This window comes from Chionomys nivalis, chromosome 10, assembly GCF_950005125.1.
Source record: "Chionomys nivalis chromosome 10, mChiNiv1.1, whole genome shotgun sequence".
NCBI lineage: Eukaryota > Metazoa > Chordata > Mammalia > Rodentia > Cricetidae > Chionomys > Chionomys nivalis.
The window spans coordinates 38,430,066-38,453,884 of record NC_080095.1 but is presented as its reverse complement, the minus strand read 5'-3'; the positions used below and the strand labels follow the sequence as shown (position 1 = coordinate 38,453,884).

Here is a 23,819-nt window from a genome sequence, read left to right as displayed (position 1 = left end):
AGATAGTGACTCTTTCCCTTCTGGACCTCAGTGTCCTCATCTGAAAAATGGGGAAACAAGAGATAGGCACAGTGGTGCATGCTTATAACCCCAGGGTACTGATACTAGAAGATTGCTATGAGTTCTAGGCCAGCCTGGTCCACAAAGTGAGTTCTAGGCCAGCCTGGGCTGTAGAGTGAGATCTTGCATGAGTTCTAGGCAAGCCTGGGCTATAGAGTGAGATCTTGTCTCAGAGTTGGTAAAAGACTGGGGCAGGGAGACAGGGCAGAACAGGGGGATGATAGGGGCCACCTCAGCAAATTTTAGTGAATTAAGGACCTCGCACATACTTGCCCCATGCCGGGGATACAGCAAACCCTCCGTGACATTGTCAGTGACACTACCAGTTGACTGTAAAGCCTGGTCCCCATCTCTGTCTCACTGAATGACGATAGCTCTGTCATCTGCCAAGATAACACAAAGCTGGAAAATTGATCGAGAATAGGAAAAGGATGCTGAGTGCCATAAATAGCCTGTGTCACCTGTGCTGTGCCCAAGGCCACATAGAAAGGGCCACTTCGATGACCGGAGAGCGGGTAGAAGTGTCCTCTCGTTGGGCTTGCACATATCCGTCTTCGGGAATATGCATAAGCTGGTAGTAGCAACACTCAGGGAGGATTGGGTTTGTGATGGGGTGCAGCTGGGGTGAGAGGGGAGTGGAGGTCGGCAGTGGGTACCAAGCACCTTACGTGCTGATTCTCCCTGGGCTGCACAAAGAAGAAGCACGGTGCCCAGGATGCGTGTCTTTCATTGCTACTTTGCTCATCACTGGTCCGAGCTAACGAGGAGACCTCTCCCATCTTCCCTCTTTCTCAGCCACAGGCCTCCCTGTTCCTTCTCCAGCAGAGCTTTCCCTCAGATGTCTCCCCTCAGGGCACACGCATCCCACTGCCTTGTAGTCTTCAGGGTCTTCATCGCTGACTGGGTTTGCGCCAAGCGGTGCCTTGTTCCTGGTATTAGTTAGGGGGCAGCATTGGCTCTTCCTTCCAACAGTCACAATGTCATGGTGGCTAACCCCACTGTAGGTGGGTAGGGAAGGTGTGCTGCCTAGAGTTAATACAATATGGCACTGTCTGCCTTTGAGAGCAGGGGCCTGTCCGCTTTGTTGACTAGGGGAACAATAGATCGTACGTAGATACTCAAAGAACAGCAAGAGAATGAGCGTGTGAGGGCGTGATGGAGATGGTGCTGGAGTCATGCCTTTCAAGTGCCTGAAGTCCTCTGTGTGGACACAGGCTTCAGGGAAGCAGCCATGCTTAATGGCTTGAACAGAGATGCCACTAGCTGCTGTACCAGCACAGCCTCCCAGAATCCTCTGCCTCTGCCCCTCGCTCTTGGTTGCTGCTAGCTTCAATATTCTCCTTTTTCACTGCACATTGGAGAGGTGCATGACCTTGTTCAACCCTGGAGCTCTGCAGCTTGCAGCTCCTGGCCTAGGAGAGGCATCTCCAACCCCAGAAATCTTCCGGGAGAGACTTGGTGGCCTGTCTTGGGTCAGGTGCCGCTCTTGTCTGAGAGAGAGGAAGAAGTATATGTTGGAATTGGATGTCGGTTCCCAGGAGAAGCGCCTGCATGAGGGTACCTTTCGCTAGCAGGAATTTCTCAGTGCAAATAGTGTGTGTGAGTGTATGGTTGAATGGGCGGATGGACAAATGCGTGGGTGGGAGGTAAGTAGAGGCCGTTCCCTTATTGCCAAACAAGGGTGATAAAATCGTTACTCATACAGATGCGTACTTACTATGTGCCAGGGACTTTTGTGTATCAAGGTGCTCATTCTCAAGACTGCCCTGGGAGAAGAGCATTCTCGTTCACATCTCCATGTCACAGATGGGGAAGCTGAGGCATCTAGAGGTTAAATAACCCAGACCATGGGTGGCAGAACTGGGATTCAAATTCAGACTGTCCAGCTGTGAGTTCAGTGCCAAGACCATGCCCATGGCTCATGTGAGAACAAGGTGCCATCTGGAGACACCAGCGTGTGTTCAGCACCAGTCTGTGGGGTGCTTATGCCATATCACTGACTGATACAGAGGGAAAATATAAACAGGCTTGGGACCTGTCATAACATTCACAAATGTCGAATGTCATGCCGCCTTTAGTAGGACATGAAAGATGGGTGTTGACAGAGGTTTCTGGCCCGCCTGGAGTCCTGCAGTTGTTCAGTCCCAAAGAAACACACGGAGGCCTACATTAATCATAAGCTGGTTGGCCTATTAGCTCAGGCTTCTTATTAATTAATTCTTACATCTTAAATTAGTCCATCATTCTTATCTATGTTAGCCACGTGGCTTGGTACCTTTTATCAGTGAGGCATTTCCATCTTGCTTCCTCTGGGTTTGGGAAACGATTGCAGACTGAACCTTTCCTCTTTCCAGAATTCTCCTGTTCTCATCACCCTGCCTCTACTTCCTGCCTGGTTACTGGCCAGTCAGCCTTTTATTAAAACAATACAAGACCATTGTCCCACAATAGATGGGGTAGAAATAGATTCTGAGGTTTTAAATTTCTTTCATTATGTGTGTGTGCACAAGTGCGTGTATGTGTGTGTGTGTGTGTGCACCTGTGAGTGTATGTAGCTCGCTCCTTCCACCACGTGGGTCCCAGGCATAGCACTCAGCCATCAGGCTTGCAAGAAGGAAACTCTTTTGCCCACTGAACCATCTTGCTGGCCTTTCAAGTCTTTTCCTTCATTTATTTTTATGTGTTTGAGTGTTTTGCCTGTATGTGTGTCTGTGCACCAAATGTGTGCCTGGTACCCCCAGAGGTCAAAGAGGTCATCGGGATCCCTGTGGACCTAGAGTAACAGATCATGTGAGCTGGCATGTGGGTGTTGAGAATCAAATCCTGGTCCTCTGGGAGAGTAGCCAGAGCTCTTGATTTCTAAGCCATTTTTCTACCCCTATTAATGTTTTTTTCTTGGTCTTGTTTTGAGCCAAGGCCTTGCTATGTAGTACGAGCTGTTCTGAGGTCATCCCCCTGCCTCAGTCTCCCAAGTCATAGGGTTATAGGCTTGTGCCACCATGCCCAGTTTATTCAGACTCTGACAGTTTCCTTGACCCTTTGTTGGGTGTGGAGAACCCAGAGCTGGCCGAGTGGACTGGAATGAGAGCCATTAGTATTGATGACCCCGGAATGAGAACTCTTCCCTGAGGAAGTTCCAGGTCAGGGCTGAAGCTTCACAAAAGCTCGTACTGGCCATCTGGGGGCCAGACTGGGACTTCCTGCTCTCCTGAGGGGGCCACTCTTCATCCAGCAGTGGCTTCCAGCTTCAGCCACAGCCCCTCTCTCTTCTGATGTATGCAGCCTGAAAACTGATGGATAAAAAGCCCCAATTGAAAGACACTAATTACCTATCATTATTTTCCATGCCGTAATTTGCGTGCAATGAGATTTCCATCAGTTGTCTGGGATCAGCCTGGTTTTGACTAATCTTCCAAGCGACACGGCGCTTAATTACAGATTTCTGCCTGAGCTGTGGAGCGTGGAGAAGGAGGAAGGCTGTCGCTGAGGCTGTTACACTGTTGAGCACTCATTTTTCCTGTGTTCCAGCAAAGATATTCCCAAGAGAGACAACTAAAAACAAAACGCAGACATCGCAGAGGAAAGTACCTGAATAGCAGTGTGACCTGGGTTGGTGGCAGGTGGGTGGCTTTCTCCATAGGCTTGATCTCCCAGGCAGGTTCCCTCCAGCTCAGAATCTAAACTCTGTACTTCTTGGGTGCCCTCCACCAAATCAGTTTCCCAGGCTATGGTTCCCTAACCTAAAAGTCACCAAGTGAGGCCGAAGGCCTGCCGAGAATTTGAGAGTCAGTGACATCAGCTGGGCAGGTGTGTCTGGTTGTGAAAGTTGAAAGATACAAGTGTGTAAGATGTCGGCCCCACAGGAATGATTTTAAAAAACATTTCCTATTAAAACGAGCAATTCATACTGATAGGGGAAGGGTTTCAATTAATGAAACTTCTGAGTTTAAGAAAAAAAGTATCTATAATTAATGGTCCTCAGTGCACAGAACCTGATTTATCGTAATCCTAACACGTCTCATCACTGGCCCACCCCTCTCCTCCTCTGCCCCCTCCTCCCCTTGCTCTAATGTAGTAAGCACCTAGAACCCTGAGAGTTTGGTAGTCATTTACGGCTAACATCTAGCCTCAGGCCTTCCCCTGTCCTGTGCACAGCTGAGTTGTGCTTTTTTGTTTTTTGAGACCGGTCTGCCAGCCTTGAACTTTCTCGGTTGCTGAGGCTGGCCCCGCAGTTCTGATTCTTCTGCTTCCATCTTCCTAGTGCTGGCGTTTTAGGCGCACACCAGCAAGTCCAGCCTTCCTTAGGTGATCGTCTTCCTGTTGTCTTGTCTTCTGAGATGGACTCTCGTGTGGTATGGGCTGTGGTCACGTACTCCGTGTGGAGCCAAGGCTAGTACAGATCACCTCCTCCGCCTCTCGAGTGTTTTGCTTGCCCGGAAGTTTAGGAGTGTTTCTCTCTGTGCTTGGGGTTCTGAGGACCCATCTGCCTTACCTAAGGTCCCTGGTTTCCAGTCAGGTCACTGACTATAGAAATGTAAGAATCAGTATTTCAGACCCCCGCCCACTTCACTGGGTTCCCAGTTCAGGCCTCTCTGTCCTCTTTGCTTATTTATCGACCCCTTCCCCTCCTAGTATTTGGGAAATTTCTTGCATTTTATCCTCAGTTTTGGATGAGACTGGTGTTTGTCAGTTAACCCCAGGCCAGCTAGCTGCTGGATTTCTTCATAAGCTGTCCATGGAAATTATCACTATAGCAGCACCCACTAAGAGATGGCTTGGGGCCAACACTGTTTGGAGCTGGTCCCCTCCTTAGCACCATCTCCTAGACAGCCTTGGGAAGCAGATGCTGTGGTTGAGCCTATTCCACGGGTGAACACCAGAGAAGGCATGACCTGGCTACCCAGAACTGACCACCCTGTGTGAGGCAGAACCAACATGTTCCACACAGATGTTTATCCCTGCCCTCAGGTGCGTGGCCTGAGGAGAAAACCAGATGGCTCTAGCTAGGGCAACAGTTTGTTGTGACCCAGATTCTTTTCAGTGGTGAGAAGACCCCCCACCCCACAGCAGAAAGTAGGTGAGTCCGTTCGACACCCCCCTCTGCCCGTCCAACACCCTCCTCTGCCCGTCCACCTGCTGGCAGGTCACCTCAAGGGGACCTGTACCTGGGATTCCCGCCGAACTCTGGGAATTCTTTTCCTTTAGAGTTTGGGGGCAAAACTCGGTTTCATTCAGAATTTACGAGGTTCTCCCCATCTCTCTGTGTTTGGAGAATCTTCAGCCCTATGGAGTGATACCCAGCTGGGGCAGGACGGAGGCCACATTTAATCAGACGGTGGTGACATTGAGGCCAAGGTGGTTTGCCGAGCTCTGGTTACCAGACTGATCAAAGAGAGATGATGCCTCAAGGGGCTTCGGCCCCCAGTGACTGCTCTTGCAACGGCCCTGAGATGGGATGTCTGCTCCCTTCCCATAGTCAATAGTCATTGATCCAGCCCGCCGCAGATGATGGCTGGCCTGTGCCCCTCCCAGAGCTTGTGTGGGGTGCCTCCTACTCTCTCACCCTGAGACGGTTTCTTTCCTGCTCTCCACTTGGTAACCTATCCATGATCACCTCTAAAATTTTTTCATTTTAAATTTTTCTTTGTCTTATTTTATTTTTTGAGTAAGGGTTTCACCGTGTAGCCTTTGCTGGCCTGGTACTGGCCTGTAGACTAAGGCTGGCCTTAACTCTCACCTGCCCTGCCTCCCAAGTGCTAGGATTAAAGGTGTGTACCACCATTTTGTGGCAGAGATGCTCATAGCCCTGGCTGGCCTCCAACTCAACTGTTGCACAGCGTACCTGAGGCTAGCCTTGAACTTTGAACCCTTCTGTCTCCATCACCTGAGCACTGGAATTATTGGCATACACAACCAGGACTGAGTTTATGCAGTATAGGGGATCAAACCCAGGGCCTTGTGCAAGCTGGGCAAGCGCTCTACCCACTGGGGTATATTCCCCACTTTTGCCTTCCCTTCTTCTTTCTGAAGGGTTGGGGAGCATGTCCAGGTTAGATAACCGCTTTCTGGGTTCCAGGAGTGGGCACGCATCCTCAGGCCTTTGCCTGCTCAGTCATCATACAGGCCCTGACCTTGTTCGTCAGGAGTCTTGGGGACTGAAACCAGGGCCTTGCACATGCCCCAACTCCAGCATTTCCTATTTCATCCCTCTAGTTTATGACTTATTTACTGATTTTTGAAACTGAGTTCCACTGTGTAGCCTGGGGGTGTGGTGTGTGGAACTGGAGATTCTCCCAGCTCAGTTTCCTAAGTAGCTGGGATTGCAGGCATATGCTATGTTGCCCGGATCACCCTCCAAACAAAACCACCATCAGCGGCTGACATAAAGCGGAGCGCTCTACTCTGAAAATCTGAGATTCAAAATTTGCTCCAAAATCTGAACTTGTGTTGTTTTTCTTTCAGTTTTTGTTTTTGTTTTGTTGTTGCTACTTGGATGGAAGATGGAATCCAAGGTATCATACATGCTTTTTACCTGACCCTTTCCCCAGTACTGCACAAATATCCCTAATAACCGAAGACTTGTATTCATTTGTAATGTCAAGGTGGTTTTCTAAAAGTTTTGGGTTTAGGGACTGGTCCTGGGTTTGATCCCCAGCACTGAAAAAAATGTATAAAATTACCTTTTGGTTCTGTAGAGCAGTAACTTTTGGGAAAAGCAAATACGTTGCATGTTTAGAGTTGGGTCCATCTCCATGATCTTACTACATGTATGCAAATATTCCAAAATCTGAAAAAAAAATCTCCAATCCAAAATATTTCGATTCTGAGGCATTGCAGCTGACGACCACGCAATCTGACGTTTACAGTATGTGGGGGAGCGGGATGGAGAGAGAGAGCAGTGGTGACGAGAGATCAGCAGGCGGGAATGAATTGCTGGGGCAAACTGGAAAGTACCGATGGTTGATTTTAAATATGTGGCATTCCTTCCATTCTAGCAATTTGCTTCTCATCAAAGACACTAATGTGACCAGCAATCGTCGAAAGTGTATCCCTTCCCCATACCCACATCCCTAAGTCCAGGGGAGACTGCCCTGTACCTGGTGCTGACTGCCCTGTACCTGGGACCCTTCTGTCTGTGCCTTTCCAGTGCTGGGATTTCAAGCATGCTACCCTGTCTGACTTTTTACATGGGTTCTGGGGATCTGAACCTGGGTCTTCACACTTGTGTGGCAAGCAATTTACCAACTGAGCCACATCCCCAGGCTCCTTCCTGCCGTCCCTCTGCCCTTCCATCTGTTCATCCTTCCCCCTTCTCTCCCCTCCTCTCTTCCTCTTGCTCCCTCTCTCTCCTGTCTTTCTTTAGGGTCTCACCATACAGTCTAGTCTGACCTTGAGCTTGCTCACTCCTCCTGCCTCTGCCTCCCACTTGCTGGGTTTATAGGTATGTACTGCCTCACTTGGTGCTGTCTCCCACTTGCTGGGTTTATAGGTATGCACTGCCTCACTTGGTGCTGTCTCCCATTTGCTGGGTTTATAGGTATGCACTGCCTCACTTGGTGCTGTCTCCCACTTGCTGGGTTTATAGGTATGCACTGCCTCACTTGGTGCTGTCTTCTTGGATGCCTTCCTCTCTGTCCTTCCTCTACATTTTGCTCTGAATAAGTGCCTGAAGTCAGGGGCAGACAGGGACTGTGGCCAAGTGTTCCAAAGAGTCTGGCATCATCAGTAACTTCCTTTGCCCTGCCAGGGACGTGAAACAGGGTTGATGAGAATGGACATCCCTCCTTGCCTCAGAGTTCTCCATTCTTTTTGTTCTGGGTTGGAGACAGTTTCATTGTATAGCCCTGCCAGAGTTTTCCACTCTTAACTCTAGGGGTCAAGAGATGACAATAAGGACTTCAGGTTGGGGACAGTAAAACACCATCTGTATTTTGGAAGACTGTAAAGACAGAGTTTCTATATTTCTATATGGAGTGGGTTTCCTCAGGCCTGGGATCAGGGCGACGGGGTTCTGACATAGGAACCAGGTCTGCAGACACTGCTAGCTGGACTCCTGGCTCCTTCCTCTGCTTTAGTAAATTGAATAAACGTGGAGCCCCTGCTGTCTATTCTGAAACACCGGGGAAATAGTCTCCAGCAGATAGGTTACGATGATTAAGTACAATGGTACAGAAGAAGATCCCCAGCCGGGTGTGATGGTTCACGCCTGTAATCTCAGTCCCCAAAGGCTGGGAGGTAGGACTGGTGGCAGTCCAAGGCTAGCTTGAGCTGAATGGTGAGAAGCAAGTCACCCATGGTTACCTAGTAGAAGCCAGCTCAAGAGTCAAGCCAACAGACAAAGCAAAGATCTAGAGGACAGCTGGCGCTTGGTGAATGGCAGCTGGGGTCAACAGGCCTTGGAGTGGAGGAGCAGGCGGATGGGGCCTGAGAGTGAAAAAGAAAATGAAACAGAGCAAGGCATCTCAGGGATGTTTATGCCCTAAGAAGACCAGAAACAGGGGCGTCCCCTAAGGTAGTGCTGGTCTGGGGGCCTGGTGTCCCCTAAGGTAGTTCCGGTGTGGGGACCTGGGATTCTTTCTGAGGGCGTCTGACCTGGCCCCTGGGTTGGGCTTGTTCTCTTCCTGTCAGCCAGCCAACAGCTGGTGTGCAGTAGGGACCCACACATGTAGCCTGTCCACGGGGAGGCATCCTGGTGGGGCTCAAATAGCCACAGAAATGAGAAAGCTAGATTAGATGTGGTGACGGGTAAACATGTCATAATCCTATAATCCCAGCACTTGGGAGGCTGAGGCAGGAAAATGGCGTGCTAGAGTCCAGCCTGGGGAGATGGCTCAGAGGTTAAGAGCACTAACTGCTCTGTCTTTGGATTTCAGTTCCATCCCCAGAATCCATGTCAGGTTGCTTACTACTGCCTGTTAGCTCCAGTTCCAGGGGATCGCACGTTCCTGTCCTTCCAGGACACCTGTGCTCATGTGTGAACGCGCACATATGCACACACACAGACATACACACATACACATACAATTAATAAAATAGCCAGGTAGCGTAGTACATGCCTTTAATGCCAGCATTCAGGAAGCAGTGGCAAGAGGATCTCTGTGAGTTTGAGGCCAGCCTGGTCTACATAATGAATTCCAAGATGAACAAGACTACATAGACCTTGTCTCAAAAAAAAAAAAAATACAAGAAATAGAGAAGTGAAATGAAGAGGAAGAGAGAGGTAGGGAGGAAGGGGAGAGGAGGGAGAGCTGGAGGGGAGTTGAAGAAATAACGCCATTATACCAAATGCCCCTCTGTTGGGATTCAGATACTAAATTACAGGCTGCTTCCTGCACCGACTCTGACTGAGACCAGGGTCCAGTTTCTTAGCCCTGGGGATCCCAGACACTGAAGGATGCCTTGGGGCCTTCTGAATCAAGACACTGGACTGGAGAAAGCCAGGATTTGGGCTTGGGAGCACAACCAGACACTTCCAGTATCTTTCAGGGTAGTCTGAGCATCAAGATGTGGTGGAGGGAGGGGACAATAGAAAATTGTGGCCTATACCCTCCCAGGAGAAGCTGCAGCCTCCCTCTGCCTCCCTCCGGGTAAATGCTTCTTGTGCCTCCAGAGACAGAGGGAGGCCTGTGTTACGTGCTCAAGAGAAGCGGCTTTTGGCCCTGCTGTTGTGAAGGGTCCCTTGGGAAGTCTTCGGTGCTCTCAGAGCCTGTGGAAGGCTGAGTAGAATCAAGAAATTAGGGAGTCCCAGGGCTTCACGTGGGACTTAAAAGCTAGAGAGGATCAGAAGTTGTCACCCCTGACACGGCATGGAAGAGCACGTGGGGAGCGTTCCAGCAGTGTTCTTGACCTTGCTCTCGGTCCGATCCCCCTCCAGATGGTACCCTGCTGCTTCCTTAGGCTACCTTGCTGGTGTTGGGTAGCCGTGCCCAAGATGACAAGGTACCAGCCAGAGATGTAGAAATGGTCTCGAGTCAACTGTCTGCTTACCAAGGGAGAATGGGGATGTCATAGGAGAGGATCTCCATGTTAAAGGAATGTTTTATTTGGAACAGGGGACCCAGGGGCCCAGTCTGTTCCTTTCTAGAAAGCTAGAGAACAAGAGCCTGTAGCAGCCATTCTCGACCTCTGGGTCGCGACTGGGGAAAACACATTTCTGATGGTGTTAGGAACCGGGACACCACTCAGTAACAAAATTACAGTTATGGCATAGCAATAAAATAATTTTATGGTTGGGGGATAATACAACGTGAGGAAATGCATGAAAGGGTTGCAGCATCAAGAAGGCTGAGGACCGCTGCAAGGCTCTCTCATTCAGAACCTGCAACTCCCTCCCTCCCTCCCTCTCTCCCTCCCTCCCTCCCTCCCTCCCTCCCTCCCTCCCTCCCTCCCTCCCTCCTTCCCTCCCTCCCCCCTCCCTCCCCCCTCCAAGTTCAAGCGCAGATGAGTGACAAACCCAGGAGGTGAGGTGCCCTGAATGTGAGTGTACTTCAGTGGGACCAAAAGCCCCTTTGGTGGGTTACGTGAACAACTCTGTGGTCTAGGTGCCCAGCTAAGCCAGGGATTGTTAGTGGGTGTAATGACAAAGCCCCTCTTCCCTATGGAGGTTCCCTTTTCATGGGCTTTTCAGAAAAGAGGTGATAAGCAAGTTGCCTTCAAGTGATACTGGAGGTGTGAACCCTCCAGCTCTGGGATCTTCCTTCCTGCCCAGGAGTCTTGCTGTTTCTGTCATTTTTTTTCCCTTTGTTTTTTCCTGTTCCAGGTGCACAAGCTGGTCCATGCACTCTCCTTGTAGAGAGGCAGGTCTGAGGGTGAGGCCGCTTTAGGGAATCATGCCTCTAGACAGTTTTGTTTGTTTGTTTGAGACAGGGTCTCTATGTAGTTCTAACTATCCCAGAACTCTTTCGGTAAACCAGACTGGCCTCAAACGCAGAGATCTTTCTATTTCTGCCTCCAAAGTTACTGAGATTAAGGGCATGTGCCACCATGCCTGGCACTTCTAATCTGCCTCTGCCTCCAGTCTCAGACCCAAACCCTAACTGAACCTGGTGAACAACTAGGTTCCCCTGAACCCTCCTTCAGTCCAGTCCCCTTCATGTGAACTTGGCTGGAGAGATGGGGCTCCCAATAAGCAGAAATACTCTATTACCCCAGGGATTACTGTCAGGGATTCCAGAGGATCTGCCGTAGTGGTGAGACTCCAGAGCATTCTGGAAGGTTCTAGGCTAAAAAGAACTTCAGGCGATAGAAGTAGGGTGATAAGAAGGGTGTTTGCTCAGTTTCTGTGAGGCAAACAACTCTTCCTTAAGAGTTATCTGGTGGCACACCCAGCTTAGTGGTGCACACCTTTCATCTCCAGCATTTGGGAGGCAGAAGCAAGCTGATTTCTGTGAATTTGAGTCCAGCCTGATCTACATAGTTCTAAGCCAGCCAGGGCTACATAGAGAGACCCTGTAAAGTTACATGGTGGTGCAGGCCTGTAATCCCAGCACATCCTTGGCCAAGGCAGTAGAGTACAGAACTCTAGGTCAGACTGAACTACCTAACCTAATAAATTCAAGGCCAGCCTGGGTTGCTCTCACTTGCTCCATCTCAAAAAGAGAGGGACTAGGAGGCAGAAGAGAGAGCTGTGTAGAACTGGCTTTGCTTGATTCTCTCATGCAGTCTAATGGAGACTATCTTTGGGGTACTGGGGGGCTTTATGCAAACTGGATTAGCCATGGGTAAGAAGAGAAAATAGAAACTCGGCTGCAGTGGTGCATGCCTTAGGCTGGTGAGTCTCTGAGTTCGAGGCCAGCCTGGTCTGCAGAGTGAGTTCTAGACCGGCCAGAGCTACATGGAGAAATCCTTTCTCAAAAAAAACCAAACCAAAAAAGAAAGGGGGAAGGTAAAGAAAGGGTCAAGAAATCACACTTCAGATAGGACCACAGATAAAAATCAACAACAGTCAATCTGATTGGTGCCTTTGGTCACACTGCCCCTCTTTGCTCCAGTTAGAAGACTTGGCAGTCTCAGTAAGGGTCAGGAATTGGGGGGAAGTCCCAAGCAGGGACTTCACAGCTCACTGGGGTTGGAAGAAGTGGAAGGACTAAAAGGGCCTTTTACTGTGCGTGCCTGAGGTGAGGCTCTGGGCTTGGGACAGCTTTGTCGACTGCTTCCACTGATTGTCCGTCAAGGTTGGAAGGTTGGCCAAATATTTAGGAAGGCTAGTTAGCATCTTAGCGCCCTTAGGCCAGCAATTTGCACGGCACAGAGCGTCCCATTTGCAGCTTGCTAATTCAAAGTTTCTTAGCACTCCGAAATCGCAGAAACTTGTTCTGGGCGGCTGTTACTGGCCTGACCACCACGGCATCTCAACGCCTTAGCTGCAGACACGCCCATGTGGCCCGCCCACTAGGCCGGAGCCCCAGCTGCACTTTCACCTTGCTGAGGACTGACTCCCGCGTTTTGTGTCCGCAGGCTGCTGAATCGAATGTCCTCGGAAGATCGGCACCTGGGCTCCAGCTGCGGCTCCTTCATTAAGACGGAGCCATCCAGCCCATCGTCGGGCATTGATGCCCTCAGCCACCACAGTCCCAGCGGCTCCTCGGACGCCAGTGGTGGCTTTGGCATGGCCCTGGGCACCCACACCAACGGTCTGGACTCGCCGCCTATGTTCGCAGGTGCAGGGCTGGGAGGCACCCCGTGCCGCAAGAGCTACGAGGACTGTGCTAGTGGTATTGTGGACGACATCAAGTGCGAGTACGTGATTAACGCCATCCCCAAGCGTCTGTGCCTCGTGTGCGGGGACATTGCCTCTGGCTACCACTATGGCGTGGCCTCCTGCGAGGCCTGCAAGGCGTTCTTCAAGAGAACCATCCAAGGTGCGTGGTGGGCAGTGCAAGGCCTGGATTCAGGCCGTGGGCGGGGACTCTGGCCTCCTGGACTAGCATGGTTTATTTTCTTAAATTCAGATCTGGGTTCCCAGGGAGCAGAGGCAGTCTGGAGGACTCCTGTTTGTGTCTGTTTCTCACTCACGGATTCTAGGCAAGGATTCTAACTGTAAGACCATAGGTAATACTGTGCTCCTCCCAGCTGCACCCCTGAAACACCATAGCAAAATCCATGCCCGTACCTAATCTTGAACAACGGTCACCGTGTGTACTGTCAAATGCTTGACCCCTCCCTCCAAAATCTTATTGTGGGGGTGTGAAAATAGGTCGTTTGCTCCACCGTTCCAGACTTAGTGAAATATGAAGAGCCTCTCTGTTTTTATCTTAATTGTAGAAAGGTAGGCCTGTCCTCATGGTACCGGAACTGGCTGGGGGGGGGGGGGGGGGATCCTGCTGACCTTAGGCTATTTTTCGATGCATTTGCATATCACTTGGGTCACGTGCTGGTAGCCCTGGGGTGGTCACCTCTTTCATCTTGATTGTGGTGTTCAGGGCTCCTGTTGCCTCCCTCTGTGTAGGTAAGTAGAGGATAATGGTGGACCGGCCCTCACTGGGCAGCTTCCTTTATGGCCCGGAGGGACTGGGAGTGACTCTTAACTGGATTTAGTGTGGACCACTTAGCTTGCATTCAGGCAGCCAGGCTTCCTACTGAGCACCTCCTACACTATTCAGGCAGGTACCTGGAAGGTGCTGATTCCCGTCAGCGCTCACTGCCAGTCAGCTGGAGGAAGGAAACCCAGGGGTGTTGCCTGTGTCTCCCGGTCTGGTTCCTCACCCTGTGTCTGGCCTCTCGGCCTCAAAGGTGTTCTGTTCCCGTGTTCTTCCTTGACAAAGGAAGAAGTTGGCCAGGCTTCCCTAGGGTGATTCTGTTTATTCAACAGATTTTTATTTGTTAATCTCATCCGATAACGATCTAGTAGGCCAGTTGAGGGCATTAAATGCTTGCCACGGTACACACAGAGAAATGAGAGGAGTAGATTGTCTCCTACTGGGTGGGTCCCTGGGATGGGGCTCGATCATCAGCATTGGCTATAAGTGTGTTTAACCTCTGAACCACCTTGCTGGCCCCTAGCTTAGACTTTTCACAATCTCTCCATACACTTTGACCATGAGAATAAGTGTAGTCTGTTTGATCGTAGGGGAAAAGCTTGATATATAATATATATTATATATAAAAATATACTTTCTTTCAATATATATAATACATAATCAGTATATATTGAAAGAAGGTAGTGTGATTATTTTGATCTAATAAAATTTAGATTATTAAACTATTTTAGGGCCTCTGAGATTGCTCAGTGTGAAGAGCCTGCCACCAAGCCTCATAACCTTTCAGGCCTTGTAGCTCACACGGTAGATGACTCCCGACCTCCGCATGGGCACTCCGGTGCTCATGCCTGTATTCATACACACAAACTAGAGTCACCGTAATTAGCCCAGCGTGGTGATGGATATATTTTGGTGTTTTGTGACAGGTTCTCACTGTGTAGCCCCGGCTTGCTCAGAACTCGAGAGATCCACCTGCCTCTGTTTCTGAAGTGCTGGGAGTACAAGCATACACTAATATATCTGGCTTGGAAGAATGTTTTAAGCAAACCTTTTAAAAATTTTTTAAAATTTAAACGTCCAAAATGTTAAACAAGCAAGTGTTTGTAAGCCCCACCCTCCTGCCTCCCTTATCACCCTTGGGGTCTTCTGGCCGACCCATTCTGCAAGTGTGTACCAGGCTCCGAGACACATGAATGGCTCCAGGCCTGTCTGTTCTGTATTGCCTCTTTTGGTGCTGGGGTGGAACCCAGGACCTGGTGCGTACTGGGCGCCTACAGCTTTATACCTCTCCCCTTGGGTGGAAGGAACCTGGGCTCTGTATGAAATACGCTGTGGGGCAGAGAACTTGCAGCCCACTGAACTCTTAGGGCTCAACGGATGTTTGCCCCATATGAGATGTTTAAATCCGCGTTACTGAAACCCCAGGTTTTTCTTCCTAAACTGGGAAGTGGCCTTGCAGGCTCCTTGTTTTAGACATAAGTTTTTTGGAAATGAGATTTGAGAAGATGTCAGGTTTTTTTTTTTTCTCCCTTTTCATGGTGACTTTAAATGGAACAGGAATGTTCCAGATCAGATTTTCCAGATTTTCTAGGAGCCAAGGCTGCTGTGTACAGACCCAGAGCCTCTGCCACCCCCTCACCAGGTGGCTAGGAGTGTCTTAGGACAGATCTGCAAGCAGTATTAATTACGCACTACCATGAAAAGGATACAGATCTCTTCCTAGAAGTCGGCTGTGTGCTGTGGCTCCTTATCTCTGGGAGAGGTCTGCGCTCAATTACCTGGTGGGAGAGAGTCTTCTCTCCAGAGCCCGGGAAAGGTAGCTGGAGGCCTGAAGTTGGCCGGATGCTCTCCTTATTAACTCCTTGGTTTCCGATCTAACAAAGATCACAATCGCCACCGAGCCCTAACAGGTTGGCTGGTTCCCTGTCTCTGCCACTCAAGTACTGGGATAACAGGAATTCTCCGCCATAGTTGTTGTTGTTTCTAAATGCGGTCAAACGCGAAAGAATGAAGTAATCACTTAAGATCCTGCTCTGAGTAAGATGCAGAGGGAAGACAGGAGAATTAGGGGTATGGATCGTGTCTCTAAAGTAGCTGAAATCAGTGCTGAGAGCCCAGGGGTCTGCAGGGTCTGCGGGCATGGCGGTCAGCTCCAGATCAGAACGGCTTTCTCCTAACCAGGGAGCTTGGGCCATTTTCCTTCATATGTACAGACGTGGAGGGTGTTTTCAGTACCGAGGTGCTGTGTGGGCTCGGTTGGTTTGTTTGTTTTACTTTTGAGACCTGGTAAGCCCAGAGTTTGTTGCAGAGTCTGGGCTGGCCTCGAATTCACAGATCACCAGCCTCCGCCTCCTTCGTGCTGGGATTGAAGCTGCCGTTAAATCGCAGTGTCCGACAGGAACCTCCTAAGGGTTTCTTGAATATAATGTAGTTCTGCTGAGCTACACCTCAGCCGCAGGCCATCTTCTAAAAGTCAGATTCTGTGGGCTGAACCGAGTGGTGCAAGCCTTTGAAGTACTGTACCAGCCTGGTCTGCTAGCAAGTTCCAGGTCAGCCTGGGCTACACCTAAATGGTTTCATCTGTGGACCGATTCCCAAATAATTACGTAGGCTAAGAGCCATAGCTGTTCCAATTCTTTCATCCCTGTCTGGCAGAAATGTCTGTCTGCTTGACCCATACGTAAGGAAGCTTGCAGAAACCAGGTGTGCTGACAGACATTTAGAGAGAACCCTGGAGGTCCATCCTCTGGACTTGTCTGAGTGTGTGTGTGTGTGTGTGTGTGTGTGTGTGTGTGTGTGAGAGAGAGAGAGAGAGAGAGAGAGAGAGAGAGAGAGAGAGAGAGAGAGATTGTGTAAGTCCAGGCCGGGTGTGTGTGTGTGTGTGTGTGTGTGAGAGAGAGAGAGAGAGAGAGAGAGAGAGAGAGAGAGAGAGAGAGAGAGAGAGAGATTGTGTAAGTCCAGGCCGGCCTCAGATTTTCTTCATTTTGTCTGCCTCAACCTCTCCAGAGACTTCTATGACTTCCATTGCAGGTGTCCTCACCACACTCAACTTTTGTTCTGTTTTGAGATAGGGTCTCCTGTCCCTGGCTTGCCTCTATTTCCCAAGTACTGGTTATGGGCATGGACCTGAAAAATACTTATTTTTTTCTAAGCACATTTTGTTTAAGGCATTGAGTTTTCCCTCAGAATCTTAATCTTGGGCCTCTGCCAGCCTTCTCGCTGAGTTTTGAGTGGTTTTGTAATGCTTCAGGTCCCTGTCTGCCCTACCCTTCCAGACTGGTTGAGTGTGTGGACCACTCTCTTTGTTTGTTTGTATATTTTTAGGTCATCACATACCTCCACTATTAGAATAGTCCTTTCCTGTGTTAGTTTCCGGGTGTTAAGCTTATCTAGGTAAAATATGCTTTTTTTTTTTTTGACTTCCAACAGTTTCAGCTGTAAATTCACGTTCCTGAGAGTGACAAAAATTGGGTTAGATTTCTTGACTCCCTTGTTGCTGACCTGTGCAGGTCAGCAGCATTGATTGTAGCCTTCAGACAATGCCAGTAGTTTCTAGTTAAATCTTAAGCGACTGATAACTGGGCGGTGGTGGCACATGCCTTTTAATCCCAGCACAAAGGAAGCAGAGGCAGGAGGGTTTCTGTGAGTTCAAGGGCCAGCCTGGTCTATAGAGGGAGTTCCAAGACAGCCTGGTCTATAGGGAGTTGGAGGACCGTGAGACTCTTGTCTCAAAATTTAAAAAAATAAAGAAGGAGGAGGGGCTGACATATCATGCCTAATATGAGACCTTACTTGCGTATTAAGCAACTCCCCCTTTTTCAAAAGGACTAAAGGTGGCCTTACATTTGAGCTTGTGACTTGGTCATTCTTCAGTAAATTTGTGTTGAGTGCCAATCATTACACTGGGAACTGGTCCCAATTCTAGCATCTTTCCTATGACAAAGTCAAGGAACAAATTGAAGAAGTGAGACCAGTGATAATAGGAACTCTAATGGAGACGGAGGGCAAGGAAGGCTCAGGGAAGGCTTTCAAGGTAAGTTGAGGCCCAGGTAAGAGCTCTGAGGACCAACATTCCATGGAGAGGAAGCATCAGGTATTTTTGTTGTTGTTGTTTGTTTGTTTTTTATTTTTGTTTTTGTTTCCCCAGAGGCAGGGTTTTCTGTGTAGTCCTGGCTGTTCTGGAACTCTCTCTGTAAACCAGACTGGCCTCAAACTCACAGAGATCCCCGTGCCTCTGCCTCTCTGAGTGCGGGGTTAAAGGCTGCATCATCACCTCCCGGCAGTTTAGGACAAAACTGTGACTTTCTAAGCCAGTGAAAGCTGTGGTGCCAAGCATAGTCTCAGCTGCTCCAGAGGCTGAAGCAGGAGGCTTGCTGGAACCGTATAAAGCAAGGATACTCCCCACTTTGAAAACTATATTTGTGTACTTGGGGGGAGAGGGGTTTGCACGTGCATGCCTGGTGCCTGTGGAGGCCGGAAGAGGTCCTCAGACGCCTCTCAGGGAGCTGGAGTTAGAGTGAGCCCCTTGTGGGAGCTAGGAACTGAACTTGGGTCCTCTGCAAGAACGTGTGCTCTACCCATTGAGCTATCTCTCCTACCCCAGTTTTTTTCTTTCTTTTTTCTTCTTTGCTTTTGGAACAAGGTCTCGACATGTATCCTTGGTTGGCCTGGAACTTCTTGTGTGGATCAGATCTTCCTGCCTCTGCCTTCCAAGTGTTGGGATCAAAGGTGTTCACTCCCAACTCTGCATTTTTCCCCTTTTCTTCTCTCTCTCTCTCTCTCTCTCTCTCTCTCTCTCTCTCTCTTTCTTGGAGTGGTAGTTAGGGAGCTGGTGGTAGAACAAACACTTCACATGTGTGAAGTCTGGGTTCAGTCCAGCACAGAAAAGAAGGGCGGTGTGGAGTCCCACCTTGCCTGCTCAGAAGAGGTGATCCATGTAGCAGGAGTGTGAGACACCCTGCCAGCACCTCCCTGGGTGTGTGACTTGTGACAGGGAGCAAGTGAGGAGTCCTGGCATGGAGTTCCTGCTCCCCAGAGGCCCTGCTGCTGGCTCCCGGGAAAAGTCCTCAGGGAGCAGGGCAGAGGCATGACAGATGGGGTGTTCTGTCTGGGACCACCTCCAGGCCTTTTGTCTTGGAAAATGAGGCTCCTTGGTGAATCCTGGGGGACCCAGGACTGGTATGGGGACAAAGCCCAGGAGGAGGAAGGAGTCAGGATCTTCCTGCAGGCCAGTGACAAGCCAGCTGGCTGACCTTGGACAGGGACTTGAATCCCCTGGCCTCGATTTTCCTGTCAGCAGAGGCTGTTAAAGCGGAGCTACTGGAGGAACAGCTCATGAGTCCTGTACAGACGGGTGGGTGAAGGGGGAATATGGTTGGCCTGACTCAGTGACAGTCCAAGGAGGCATTTTAACTGATTCAGAATCGTACCTGGGCAGTTTCCTGGTTGTAGCTATCCTTTTGAACTCGTGACTCTTTTCTGAGCTATTTAGTAAACTGTAGCTAACAGTAGTTCCTTCCTCTCGAGTGTTGCTGCAGAAACTGAGCCGTGCACATAATGTGTGTAATTTCATGCCTGGTGTATAATCGCCTCAGAATAAACAGCTAATTGTCCTGTTATTTATGTTTGACCAAAGGAAGCTGTTGAAGATTTCTGGGCCAGGTAGTAAGTCTCCTCTTAGCAAAACAATTCTGACAATGATAGGAAGGGAGGATCTGGAAGCCAAGGGTATCTGGGGGGAGGGGGCAGGGAAGGTGGGATGGACTCACTAATGGGTACCATCCTGCTAGATCTAGTCTGGAAGGGAGGAGAATGGTGGAGGGTTAGGAGCACAGTGACAACTGAGAGTGCTAAAGATAGGTGCGAGGGTGTGGAAGAGACCTGGCAGGTGAAGCAGGGTGGGGAAGAGGAAATTTGTGAAATAGATGAAATCTTGACCATACTGGTTAGTTCAGAATCTGGTTAGTACTGAATCTGGTTAGTTCAGAGACACCGGAGTCCAGGATCTGGCTCTGGGTTTTAGGTAAAATGAGATCTAGGGTTGGGTTTCTCCAAATGTGTTCCCTGGCCTACTTGGTTTCCTTAGAAGTGCAAATTCAGGGGCCTGGCCCTGGATTGAACAGCACGTGAGAGACTCCTGATGGGCAGCTGGTTCAGCTATCTGGTTCGCCACACCCAGCCCTCTTCCCCCAGCTTCCTGCCTCTGGATGGTAGCAGGGCTGGGGGAAAGCGCTGGAGGTGAGAGCTGTGGCTGGGTGGGAGGCAGAGGGATGAAGGAAAGGAAGTGAAGTTCTGAAGCACGTTTGCCCTAGTTGTAACTGTGGCACGTCCGCCTTACCAGTGCAAGATGTGGTTGTCACCGGCTCATGCGCAGACCTCAAAACTTCTAGAGCCAGGGTCAGTGGCCCAGGAGGAAGGTTGTGATGGCAGTGATTCCTCATGTAAAGAAACAGATTGTGTTAGCTCCCCAGGTTAGGAAAGAGACAGTTCTGTGAAATGGTGAATTTAGTAAACAACAAAAAGCAAAAAAACATTTTGGAATCTCTTAGCCAGTCTTCTTCATATATATATACACACACGTATGTATGAAATAATATACATATTTCACATATACAGTGTATACATACATACACACACAGTATATACCTCAATTCCATGTGATCAAGCCTATACCTAACTAAAAGTGGTTTTTAACTAAAAATGTGAAAATACTGTAATGCTTTATTTTTTTAAGACAGGGTCCCTCTACATAATCCTGGCTGTCCTGGAACTTGTTCTGTAAACTAGACTGGCTTCACGCTCACCGAGATCCGCCTGCCTCTGCCTCCAGAGTGCTGGGATTAAAGGAGGGCTCCACCACACTGTCTCAAATAGCAGTTTAATTGGAGGTGTTCTCTTCTCTTGGTGGCACATTAAAAGTACATTTTATTATCTTAGAAATGATGAAGTGTGCCTGCCAGGTAGAAGTGAGTGACAGTCTCTGCCGAGAAGAGGGAGATAAAATGTAGTCCTTCATCTTAGCTAAGCTGGTGGTGATGGGTGTGTGGTCCCCCAGGGAGAGCCCAGAGGAGGACCAGGAGGACACTGTTGTCCTTTGGGAATTCTCTGTGGGGCTCTTCAAGCTTTCAGTTCATTTACGTTCAGCCTTAACTAACAGATACTTAGGTGCCGGTATGGTGACTCGACACTTGTGAGTCTGGTACTTGGGAGACAGAGACAGGAGGGCAGCGTTGACTTACTGGACACACACACACACACCCAGCATATTCTGGGTTACTGATGTTAATGACTTCACAGCTGTACTTACTGGCTTAGCAATCTTGACTTTTTTTGGTTAAGATCGGTTTTTCTGTTGTTTTCTTTATTGTTTTGCCCTCCTCTGGGTTAAATTACCTGTTTTCTGGGCTCTTCTACTTTTTGTGCTTTGTTCTGTTTGGAGTTGGAGCACAGGCTGCAAGAGCATGTTGGAGAGGCGGTGCTTCTGATGACCTGTGTGTGTGGAAAGGACTTTCTAATACCCTTCGACTCTGTTAGGTTCACACCTCGGCTTCCATGGGAATTCTAGTTGACAGCCATCACCTCCCGCTCCCGGAAGCATGTTCCAGGAACTTGTGTTGTGCCTGGAGGACTTATCTGATTTTTTTCTTCTTTTTGGAGACAAGGTCCCATGCAGCTCAGGTTGATTTGGGGCTCACCATGTAGCTAGCCTGTGCTGGCCGAGAACTCCTTCCCATCCTCCGGCGGCGACTTCCCAAGAGCTCAACTGACAACCTGCGTTGTGGATTTTTTTGTTTTGGATCTTTTTGTTTTGAGATAATTACGGATCACATGAAGCCGTGAGCAGAGATAACCGTGAGATTGGGCACATTCCTCATCCAGCCTCACCTGTGTAGATTCTTGTGTAATCTGGAAATTGGCACAGATAGAGCTTCCAGGTTGCAGTCTGGCTGGTGTGGGGACCAGAGTGTGGTGGAGCAGGGATGGAGGGTGTTCGTTTGTTTACCTTTGTCTGTTACTTCAGGGCACTCATTCCTCCCTCAGGTGTGGAGTATCTTCGGAACTGACTCACAGAGGGGGCGTGGCCCCACTTTCCATTCATCTTGTAGGTCTCATCTGATTGGGCCTCTGGCCCTGTGTCCTAAACATCATTCTTGCTCACATTCTCCAGAGACATTCTCTGTCAGCTTGCTCTTGTGCAGACCTTGGTGAGATTCTTGGTGGCCAGGGGGCTGCAGAGCAGGTTTGAATCATACTGTTCCAGAAAAGGCTAGTTTTAGCCCATGCCTCTACCTATCTCTTGCGTTATCTTGAATCTTCTGTGCCTGAAGCCTTCTGAGGGTCCTCTAGACCAACGTGTCTTCCCCTTCTCCTTCTGGCTCCTGTTTTGGAAGGGGCCGTGGGAACAGACTGTGTAAGAATCCAGGCACTTCCTCAGCCTTTGACCTAAGCGGCAGGTTGGAAACTCATTCTGTTTGACATGACAAGGACTATAGAGGAGCACCAAGTGTGAGGGTGGGATCAGTTTGAGGATGCTGAGAAGCCCAAAGGCCCTCCATGTGGGAGCTGCAGAGCATGCGGGCCCGGAAAGGCCATTTGTCCCAGTATAGAGATGTTATAGGGATTTATATGATGGAGTTATGTGGGCATAGTGGAATAGGATCGTAGCAGTGGATCAGGAGGGGCGGTAGAGCTTGGGGACACTGGACCACACACAGTGAAAGGGAATGTCTCTGTCTTCCAGCACTGAGATTAAAGAGAGCCCAGTCCTTCAGGGCAACTGCTCACCACGGCCTTTGAGGTCAACTGGAGCCTTGGAATTGTTTGAATTTAACAGCTCCTGTGCCTGAGCCTGGATGGGGATGCTGGCTTGCCTGCAGCTGCGGAGACAGCTGGTATGGCTTCCCCCCTGGGATTCCCTTCTCAGAGTGGCCTGGGATCAAAGAGACTACCTCTTCGCCTCAGGGTCACAGTGAATTCCAGCTCCGCTCCGGATGTGCCTTCCTGTCCCTCAGACACAGACAGGAGCTGGGGGCCAGCCATCCGCAGATTAGAGTGCTCCCAAGTGTCCTTGGGTGGACAGCCTTCAGTGTGACACCGACAGGCTAGAGGCTAGCTAGCTGGTGTCCTCCACATCTGCTCCGGCAGATCTGCCTGGGTGTAACACGGTCTGTGTTCCGTTCAGTTCTGGTGTGCTGAATTTATCCAACTTTGAGATGGAAGCTACACACCTGTTCATAGACGGGGAAACTGAGGCTCAGTTAGGTGGCTCAACTTGCCAGAAGTGGCGTCTGCCTGTGTCTATAGTGGACAGACTTTCAGGTTAGGACCTGAGATTGCACTAGCTGTTTTCTAATGTGCTGTCCGCTAGCTTGGTCACACCTGAGTTGATGCTGTGTGTGTGTGTGTGTGAGAGAGAGAGAGAGTGCATGCGCACGTGTGCATGAGCAATGCACCACTGATGTCCCCTCTCTTTGCTGAGATCTCCTGGACTCCCCTTGAGACCACAGGAACAACGATGAATTAATCTCATCACTTTATCAAGGAGGCACTTACAGAAATTACAAGGCAAGGCCACCAACTTGGTTTTGTTGGCAGCCGGCCGCCACATCCATAAAGCAAATTGAAACGAACAAAATAAATAAGCGAAATTAGAAATCCACACAGGCACTTGTGTGTGTTTGCGTGCATGCGCCCCCCCCTCCCCCCAGGGGTCAGGAACGTTGTCCCACACTCGCTGTTAGCACTCTTGCATAGGAAACACTCCTGTCCTGTCACCTTAGGAAGACAGCAGGACTAAACCCACACCCCCGTTCTGGGCAGTAACTTGTGGCTCATCCTCACTCAAGGGGTGGCTGGCCTCAATGCAGCTGCCATGAGCAGGCTACCTGGGTTCTATTCCCAGGATGCTTCTGCTAGAGTTGTGCTCTCCCTCTCATTCATAAAAACTTTAAAACAAACAAACCAGACTCTCACTGTATAGTCCTGTCCCATTCTGAACTTTGTGATCTTCCTAAAGCACTGAGACATCTGTAAGATGGGGAGAAATTGGCTAAGTTAAAGACTTAATAGAGGGGCTGGAGAGATGGCTCAGTGGTTAAGAGCATTGCCTGCTCTTCCAAAGGTCCTGAGTTCAATTCCCAGCAACCACATGGTGGCTCACAACCATCTGTAATGAGGTCAGGTGCCCTCTTCTGGCCTTCAGGCATACACACAGACAGAATATTGTATACATAAAAAAAAAAAAACCTTAATAGATGTTGATTGAGCAGGGCTGCTGCTGCA

At 49.6% G+C, this 23,819-nt stretch overlaps 1 protein-coding gene across 1 annotated transcript in view; it reads left to right on the top strand.

Annotated features, from left to right (window-relative positions):
- The window catches only part of Esrrb (estrogen related receptor beta), a 95,726-nt gene that overhangs the window by 37,557 nt on the left and 34,350 nt on the right, over positions 1-23,819 (top strand). Inside the window, exon 2 of the mRNA XM_057782748.1 lies at positions 12,517-12,920. Within this exon, the coding sequence (XP_057638731.1) occupies positions 12,517-12,920 (404 nt within the window). The remainder of the gene's footprint in view (positions 1-12,516; positions 12,921-23,819) is intronic.